A 10373-nucleotide genomic window follows, 5' to 3' on the forward strand; every position below is an offset into this window, starting at 1 on the left:
GGATTAAGGGTTCTGCATTAAAATGGTTCCACTCATACCTCCAGCAAAGAACCTTTTCTGTGTCTATAGGCCAGTATTCCTCACCCCCTGCCCCTGTGTCTTATGGGGTCCCTCAGGGGTCCCTCCTGGGTCCTGTTCTTTTCTGTTTATATATGCTTCCATTGGGGAACATAATCAGAAAATTTAATATTTCATTCCATTTTTATGCCGACGATTCTCAGTTGTATCTTCCTCTCAAATCTGGAAATTCTTTGCAGCCTCTCCTGGATTGCCTGAAAGAAATTAAAATCTGGATGGCCAATAACTTCCTCCAGTTAAATGAGGATAAAACTGAGGTCATAATCTTTGGCCCCCTAAAATCCATTAACGCCATCTCCAGGAATGCTGGCTCCCTCACTCCATTTGTCAAAACCTATGCAAGAAACCCGGGTGTAATTCTAGACTCCCAACTCAACTTTGACAAATCTCTTCTGTTGTTAAAACTACTTTCTATCAATTAAGAATTATTGCAAAACTCAAATCTGTTCTGTTTTACAGTGACCTGGAAAAAGTTATCCATGCCTTTATAACTTCATGTCTAGACTACTGTAACTCCCTTTACTTTGGCCTCCCTCAAACATTGGCGTCACAGCTTCAAATAGTCCAAAATGCTGCTGCTAGGCTGCTCACTAACAGGAAAAAACATGAACATACGAGGTCTGTTAGAAAAGTATCCGACCTTATTATTTTTTTCAAAAACCATATGGATTTGAATCACGTGTGATTACATCAGACATGCTTGAACCCTCGTGGGCATGCGAGAGTTTTTTCACACCTGTCGGTTACGTCATTCGCCTGTGGGCAGTCTTTGAGTGAGGAGTGGCCCACCCTCTCATCGATTTTTTCATTGTTTAGGAATGGCTCAGAGACTGCTGCTTTGTTTGATCAAAATTTTTTCAAAACTGTAAGGCACAACTGAGTGGACACCATTCGATAAATTCAGCTGGTTTTCGGTAAAAATTTTAACGGCTGATGAGAGATTTCGGTCTGGTAGTGTCACTGTAAGGACGGCCCACGGCGCCTGATGGCGATCTGCGCTTCGAGGCGGCAGCGTCTCACCGTTTCAAGTTGAAAACTTCCACATTTCAGGCTCTGTTGACCCAGGAAGTCGTCAGAGAACAGAGAACTTTCAGAAGAAGTCGGCATGAGGAGTTTATTCGGACATTCCATTGTTAACGGACATTTTGTAATGAAAGAACGTGCGGGCAGAGTTGCATGTCGGGCCGGACCTGACCGCGGGGGGTCACGACAGGAAAAACACCTCCGTTGGAAACCTTAACGGGCAAGTTGGAACATGCCCAAGCTGTTAAACAATTTCTCAGTTACTCACTTGTTGAAAGCAATCAAAAGCCGCCTGAATTTTACAAATGGTTTTCAACACGGAGGTGTTTTTCCTGTCATGGCGCACACAGAAATTTGCGCGCACGTCTTTCATTAAAAAATGTCCTTAAACAGTGGAATGTGTTGTGTGGGCCGCTGAAGAGGAGGTACTGCCCACCACCACCAGAGGGCGCCCTGCCTGGAGTGCGGGCTCCAGGCACCAGAGGGCACTGCCGCCTGACAGGAGCAGCCAAGGTGACAGCTGTCACCAATCAACTGAGACAGCTGTCATCCATCAGCGGAGGGGTATATCAGCTGGATGGCATCTCCACCTCATTGCCGAGATATCGCTCAATCAAAGAGGTAACGAACTCAGCCAGTTGTTTCATTCAGAGACGTAATACTTTGTTGCTTGTGCTTAGGACACTAAAGACCCTTTTGGACGTGTTTGGATAAGTACACATATTCCTACACTTCAGTGTTGTTTTGTGATTTGAGGTGGAGGTGGTATTTCCACCTCACGTGTTGCTGGGTGCAGCCGCGCCCACACCTGACTGTTTCTGTTCCTCGCCAGCAGTACCGGATCCGACGAGCAGAGGCAGTGGCCACCTGGGAGTTCGGGACTTGGCGGCTCCAGTATTCCCGGGGTTCGGTGGCAGAGGAAATCGGGTTGGTTCCGGTTCGACTTGGACAGACATCTCCTATCGTCGAGCCTGCCCACACGACACCGCTGTAATTGGACTCAATCTCGAGATTGTAATCTGTTGTGTTTGTTGTGCCTGTTTCACAACAGTAAAAGCAGTGTTATTTGACTCCTCCATTGTCCGTTCATTTGCGCCCCCTGTTGTGGGTCCGTGTTCCTACACTTTCACAACAGAATGTCCGCATAAAGTCCTCATGCCGGCCTCTTCTGAATCTTCTCTGTTCTCTCACGACGTCCTGGGTGAATTAAGCCTTAAATTAGGATGTTTTCAGGTCGAAACAGGCCGACGACGGGCCTGGAAGCGCTGCGCGACGTCCCGCTCCGTGGGAAATCCTTACAGCGACAGAAACACCCCATAATCTCTCATCAGCCGTTAAACTTTTCACCGAAAACCAGCTAAATTTCTCGAATAGTGTCCACTCGGATATTCCTCACAGGTCCAGAAAAATTTTGATAAAGCAACACGCGCCGTCTCGAGCAGCGTGTGAAACAAAGGAATTCAGCCGAGAGGGCTGAACCACATCTCACTCAAGGCCTGCCCACAGTTTAATGACGTCACCGACACGCGTGAAAAAACTCACGCATGCGCACGAGGGTTCAAGCATGATTGGTGTAATCACACATCATTCAAATCCATATTGTTAAAAAAAATAAATAAAAGTGTTGGTTTCTTATCTAATAGACCTCGTATCTCACCTGTCCTAGCCACATTACACTGGCTTCCTGTCCAGTACAGGATCCAATTTAAATTATTGTTAATGGTTTTTAAAGCTCTTCATGGCCTGGCCCCTAACTACATAGCTACTGCCATTCATCCTGCTGTTGCTCCCAGGTCTCTGAGATCTTCCAGTAAAGGTCTCCTTCATGTCCCACAAACTCGCCTCAAGTTAAAAGGGGACAGAGCTTTTGCAGTCGTTGGTCCCCGACTGTGAAACCATCTGCCTCCTGATATCAGAGATGCCCCATCTATTACTGTTTTTAAATCCAAGCTCAAGACACACCTTTTTACACTAGCATTCCCTACTAATTAACCGCTAGCTGGTTATGCCAAGTTTTTGTCATGTTAATGATTGTTGTGTTTGTATCTTGCTGCTGATGTTGTAATCAGTTGTTTTGTTTCTTTGTATTTTTCCTGCCTATTTACTTATTTATTTTTAACTATGTACAGCACTTTGGTCAGTGTAAACTGTGTTTAAATGTGCTTTAGAAATCAATTTTACTTACTTACTTACTTACACGCTGTAAAAAAGCAGTGAAGCAATTTTAATAAACGACCATCATCTCTGTTTCACCACACAGCCTCAGTGAAACAGTAAAGTGATAATTGCCAACAGCACTGCTATACTAAAAAATTCTGGGGAATTATGTAATTTTTTTAACATTAATTTACTGTCTTAATGTATTGTTTAGCTTCTTGTTATCATATACACACTATTATTATTCTCAGTATTATTATTACTATTATATTTTATTATTACTTCTATTTTGTCATTTGACTTTTAAATGGAACACACACAATGGAAATAAGTGTTTTCACTTTCTTGTGTCATCCATATATTTTTAATGTACTTACAATTATATTATGTACTTACATTGAACTTAGGCTAAAACGATTCGTCGAGTAATTCAAATAATTTGATTACAAAAAATGTCCGAGGCAAATTTTGTGCCTTGAAGCTCCGTTTACCGTTGTAGTACATACGCTACGCCTGTGTGTGGCGCTGTAATGTCCCCAGAAAAAAAGCAGAAGACTAGAGCATGTGCATAAGCCGTTTCATTGTTTTATTTCTGTTTTTAATTATGTATTTGAATTTTTTATTCATTTTTAATTATTTATTTAAATTTTATATTGAATTGTTCCATGTAAGGCGCCTTGAGACGGCTTTTGCTGTGATTTGGTGCATTATAAGCTAATTAAATTGAATTGAATTGTGTAAGAGCTAATCAATTTAGCACCAAAAGCTACAGCTTTCCAACGCAAGACACAGAGTAAAATAAAGCCTTTTAAGAGAGAGAGAGTCCACACTGATCATCTGAAACAGACTTACTGTGCATTTAAAGAAAGCAGTGTATTTGTCTATTTTTTAAAAACATACGGTCCACTCTAAGCGGAGAGTAAGTATTGACCTGGCGGCCGGGTACCCACAGCCGGAGTTTGCTGTTCGCCCGGCGGCTGTCTCTCTCTGCCCAGTGTGAGGGGCTCTCAGCACTCCCCTCACACCGGGCGAGTCACAGCTCCGTCCCCGGCCACACTGACACACTGTGTCTGAAATAAGATTCTCTCAGCAGAAGTCCACTCTTTCGTCTGTGTTTTGCTCAGACTCGCACTGAGTATTTCACTTTTTTAATTTTAGCTTTTTTGGGCAACACACAACGCCTCACAAACACTGTAAAAAAAAAAAATGACTGCGAGGCTTGCATGTTCAACCTCCAGCTGAAATGCATCTGCTGAATCGCAGAGAAAGAGGTATTAAAAAAAATCATGCAGGGACCCAGTCCACTAACCTTAAAAAACAAACAAAATCAAAAATGGTTAAATTTTACAAGTTGGGGGTAAAAAAACAAAACAAAACAGAAAGCCACACCCCATCCCCATTTCAGCAAAATGTCAAGACTTTGGTGCAGCGGCATTGTGCCATTGCTTAGAGAGAGCCATGGACTATTGATGTTGTTTAAAAACACAAAACTACTTTTTATCCCATTACTCAATTAATCGCCAGAATAACTGATAGAATTCTTGATTACTAAAATAATCGATAGCTGCAGCCACAGAACATACTAAATAAAATACGCACTCACTCACATTTTAACAAAAAGATGATTTACCACCCCTGCTGGAATGGCATGTTAGCCCAGAATGTAATTAGCACACACACAAACATAGACGGTGGCGGAAGGCATCAAAAGCTATACTCTCTTCACTCATGGTAATGACAACATGACACTTAACTAAACTGATTGAACCATTTGAACTACAAAAACACAATAAATCAATAACACTAACAGCACTGTTAAACTAACATGAACCACAATAACATTTAAAGCTGCAACACAATGTCCATTCTTTACTGGTTCACTAAAATTGCTAATTTCTCCAAAAATATTAGTCCCATCAACTTTCCATTTTCACAGTGTTCATCCTTGACCCAAAATACATAAGCATACCAAACAGCAAATGTCAGCTGTCCCCAGTCGCACACACATAGAGTTTTATGTTTTTCTGCATTCTGCTGTAAGCAAGTGCTTTTATTTTTTACAAATGCACAAACAGAGACAGTGACTGCAGCAAGCAGGTGCTTTTACATTTTACACATGCACAAACAGAGACAGTGGCAGAAGACGTCAAAAGCATTATGGGCCTTTCAGATTGAAGGCGTCAGGCGTGGCAGTTAACGCCTCCCAACGGGTCAGTGACATCAAATGCATGGCGAAATGACTCTGTCCTGATCAGAGCATTAAAGGCAATCACATATTCTGACGTATTTGCAAGCTGAAATTACTCAATTTTAAAAAGACTTCATCATGAGGTTTATGTCACAGAAATCCTACTTTACAATCACACTGCAGTCATTGTTAAATTATTTCCTGATGCATTTATAATAAACATTTGTATTTATGTACAGTGTGTTTTTCTGTTTGAAATGAGATATGAATATCTACCAGACTTAAAAATGTACACATTTCCATTTTATTTTATTTGTCTAAAAATAAATGTCCAAGATTCCTTATGTTCCTTATATCTGCGACACGTTTCTGCCACTGATCTGTATATAACACAGTGTTTTACACAGATCGGTGGTTTCTGCACCGAAGTCTTCCATGTTTCGGCCTGATGCCCTGTTTCTATTGGACAGTGCAAAGCTACATCACAGGGCACAGCAGCAAAAGTTGGATTGGGTTGAACGTTTCTGTGTGATCAAAGCCATATGCATGTGCGCGCGCGTGCGCACACACACACACACACACACACACACACACACACACACACACACACACACACACACACACACACACACACACAGGCCGCTTGGCTATTATAATATAGATTTTCACAGAAGTCCTTAGGCTCCTGTTCCCACATCTGAGTGAAGTTCCCCCTGACCACTACATACTCCCACCCGAGGGGACAGTCAGTTAGTCTTGGCTACTCTATCACCAAGAACAGGAGAGTTCAACCCAACTCCTGGAAAGAACCTGTCTCGCATGTTTTGCATGTCTACCTGCCTTACTCACACCTAATTGATTAACCCTAGTGTTTCCTAGCTTTTGACTGGCTCAGTACACATGCATTAGCCTAATTAGCTGTGGGTGGAGTTGGAAGAGCTGGAAAGTTTGCAAAGCAGGTGATCTCCAGGATCATTGTTGGAGAGCCCCAATCTGTGTGAACCAGCCACAGAGAGTCCACAAGCAACAGCATCAGAGGAGGCTCACTCAACTTGATGGATCGAGTGATGCAACTACCTCCCCTTTTAGTGCAGCAGATCACTGAAACAATCCTTCAAATGGTGATGCAACCACCAAATTGGGCACCAATACTCCTTAGACCAGTAATGTCCAAAGTATTACAGAAAGGGTCAAGAAGGAGCAGGTTTTTTTTGCAGCCACTGACTCCAGCAGGTGATTTCACTGATGACATCCCATCTGCTCAAAGTGATGTTAATCACTGAAATCACCCACTGGAGTCACTGGCTGCAAAGGAAACCTGCACCCTCTTGGCCCTTTCTGGAATACTTTAGACACCACTGCCTTAAAAACTAACTGGTCACTTGAATTTTCAATAAGCTGCCAGATAAAGGTCAATTGAGGAATTACACAGGGGTTAAAACATAAATATGCTCCTATCATATTGAAAATTATACCACATTATTTGTTGGAAAATAAAGATTCCAAAAAGGCATAGTTTGGACTATCTGTGACTGAATGTTATAGAGTTATGGGGTAATAACAGCAAGAATGGTGAGAAAGGTCAATTTCAGTTTGTACAGGGGTCAAAAGTTAAAGTTGTTCCAATTTTAATAAAATGTGGTGCAAATTATTGGCTGAACTAACAGGATTAATAAATGTAATAGTTTTGACTGTGTTGAATGCTTGGTCTTCAGAGTAAAGGTCAAACAATGTTGACGTCCATTGGATTCTATGACATGTGGCATATGTTACCCCCATAACGTGACAGATCAAATGGTGAAGACAATTCCTTTTTAAAACCCTATTAACTGAACCAATAATTTGCATCACTTTTTTAATGTATTTGTTGCCCTGATAAAGAAACAAGATATGTGCTGGTGTACATACAGACAGTTCTCTGACTGTAGCATTTAAATATGAAATATTTATAAATATTCATAATTGATGCATATTACTGAATCATCCAGCAGGTGGCAGACAAGTCTATAGTATTTTACATTAGCAAATCAAAGTTACATTTTTGATTGATATGATTCAACAAGGGGTGGTGGCCAAGTGGTAGTGCATTTGGTTTCAGTGTGGAAGGTTTGTGGTTCAAGCCCTGCCACATTTTTCCATGTAATGTGGAGTTGCGTCAGGAAGGGTATCCGGTGTAAAATTTGTGCCAAATCAACATGCCGATCCACCTTGGATCTGCTGCAGCGATCCTGAGTGAAAACAATGGAGCAGCCGAAGGGGCTTACTTTACAAGTTGATGTCTACTGTTTTTGAGCTATTGCTTACACACGGGCAGGGAACAGCTCTTTCGAGATTTTATTTTTCATTGATCAGTTGACATTGAATTTATTTAGTACAATTCAGTGCACATACCAAAGTATCTAAAGTAAAAAAAAAAAAAAAAAAAATACGGATAACGTAATAAAGTGATAACATTTTCATTGTGGTCCATAAAATTCACGTTTCAGGTCTCTTTTGCTGCTCTGTGTGAAGCAGAATTCGTTCTTTCAATGTATTAAATCATGAGTAAATAGCAACTGTGTAAATAACCATTAAAATTATTTTTTTATATTTTTAATGTGCATGAGTCAATTTATAATTTTTTCACATGAGAACCTGTGGGAAACATGAGCTTCATGTAGAAGCAGCATGATCAGCGGAATATGACACAAAAATCAGTTACTCATTTTAAAATGTCTATGAATTAATTACATTTACTTGGCTTTTGGGGCTAACAAGCTAACTTTAGCCAAGCAGGTGTTCCTGTTTAACGTGACATAAATTACCTTTCTGTTAGCACTGACACTTTCATCACCCGATGCATGGACTTCTAATCGTCTGCGCATATTAAATAATTATTATCAATTCTTGACTTTTCTGTGAACTAAGTAGATGTTACGAATGAGCTAATAGCTCCACAGCTACAGCCCGGTTCAGCTACAGAAGCCGAGATGTGTCAAATTTGCTTAAGGTAAACTTTGGCGTAATGGAAAAGAATTTAAAAAGAACATTTTTGCGTCACGTCATGTGGGAATGGATATTGCCCAAATACTTAACAATATTAAATAAAAAATAGTGACGCAGTAAACCCTAAAGTAAATTGCTGAAACCCTTCAAACTACACATGTTTACTTATTGAATGTTTGCATCAATTCACAAAATAAACACGTACATAGAAAGTAATATGCCTTTTTTTAAAATATAAAATATAAATTCATGCAATTATGAGAATTCCTAAATTCATTTTGTATAATTTCCTCAAATGTGTCATGCTCAATACATAATACAGGTTCTGAAATAACTGCTTGTTACACAACAGAAAAACAGCTATTTTATGCATCATGTCATTGTTTAAATTCGAGCAAAAGGCCAAATTTAAGTTTCATCTTCACAAATGAGGAAATTTACTGAACATTTACAGTGTGTGTGTGTGTGTGTGTGTGTGTGTGTGTGTGTGTGTGTGTGTGTGTGTGTGTGTGTGTGTGTGTGTGTGTGTGTGTGTGTGTTTCGTATCAGTGTGAATTGTTTTTCAGTCGCTGTAATTTAATTTATACACCTTTCGTGCACTATGGGAAGATGCATTTGCATATTTTAAGAACATTTCAGACTAAACAATTTAGATATGTAAAGCAGGTGACAATAAAATAATATAATTATTAATATTTATACTTTTGTGTCGAAGTTTGTCTTTGCACTTGTCTGTAGTAGTAGTAGTAGTAGTAGTACTGGTAGTAGTAGTAGTAGTAGATGTTTTCATTCTGGTTTATTTTTTTCAGCAGGATATCTCAAATGAATTTCAGTACAAATTGAAACAGGTGCACTTTGTATACATTTTGTGCAGGTGAAGAGCTGTCTGCAGTTTGAGGTGGAAGGTGAGACCTTTTATTTTTTATTATGTAAAATGACAACGGTCAAAATAAGTATTATACCGGCTGCACTGCAGGGGGCGCTGTAGGACACAATCCCATTATCTTTTCCATATCAAGATTTACTGTAGCATAGGAATAGGAGCATAATCACCATTTTATGAGTTGGTTGAAAAATATCTCACTCCCAAATGAAATGTGGTTGTAATAAAAGCTGGAGGGCAATATAGTCAAGCATGCTGCAATTTATGGATTTGACCAAAATACATAATCATCAGGAATTGGGCCTGTGATTGCATGTCATTTACTGGTCTTAGAAAACCTAATCAAACCCTCATCAAGTGTAACAAGGCACTCACGATGGGCAGGACAGACGTCTCTCAGATTAGTAATATGTGCAAATTGTTGTTCTACATGTGTTGTTGTGTGGCACAGAGAGCTGGTGTGCCTCACTGAGGGCCTGTGACACCCGTATTGATCATGTTCTGTATCAAACACACAGTTTCTCACACAGCATTTGTTGCCAATTGTGCCTGCAGGTTGGCAGTGTTCCACGTGTGTAATCATTTTGCACATTTCAGACACCAGAGAGGCATTAAATAATGACAGCTAATGGTTTTAGAAGAGAACATCTCTGCAATATGTGACATCACAAACCTGCCACCAGGGTGCTGTTATAAAACACATTTAACACAGAAATCAGATTTTTAAATCTGTTTTCAGAATTACACAAATTCTCTGCAGTAGATAAAACAGATTTATCCACAACTAAACATTAACATACAATATATGCATAATGTACAGCAACGGAACACCAAAAACTAAACGTGCTGATGAAAAAATCTGACTGTTGCTGGGACAAAAGACCTAAATCGTTCAGTAAAACACTGAGGCATCACAAGCCCCTGACAAAAAGAGCTTCTGAAGCTGCTCAGCCTCACATTCTACGTTATGTCACTGCAACACAGAAATTAGATTCAAGTTGTGTTTTCATTGCCATTTTGACTGTCTTTTAAGATAGTTAACAGGAAATCACAAGAAGA

The 10373-nt window shown here is 40.1% G+C and overlaps 1 protein-coding gene across 1 annotated transcript in view; it reads right to left on the reverse strand.

Annotated features, from left to right (window-relative positions):
* Positions 1-8407, reverse strand: part of si:dkey-122a22.2 — a 204661-nt gene extending 196254 nt beyond the window's left edge. Inside the window, exon 1 of the mRNA XM_034173815.1 lies at positions 8251-8407. Within this exon, the coding sequence (XP_034029706.1) occupies positions 8251-8310 (60 nt within the window). The 5' untranslated portion in view covers positions 8311-8407. The remainder of the gene's footprint in view (positions 1-8250) is intronic.
* Positions 8408-10373: the final 1966 nt, after the last annotated feature.

Source organism: Thalassophryne amazonica, chromosome 7, assembly GCF_902500255.1.
Source record: "Thalassophryne amazonica chromosome 7, fThaAma1.1, whole genome shotgun sequence".
NCBI lineage: Eukaryota > Metazoa > Chordata > Actinopteri > Batrachoidiformes > Batrachoididae > Thalassophryne > Thalassophryne amazonica.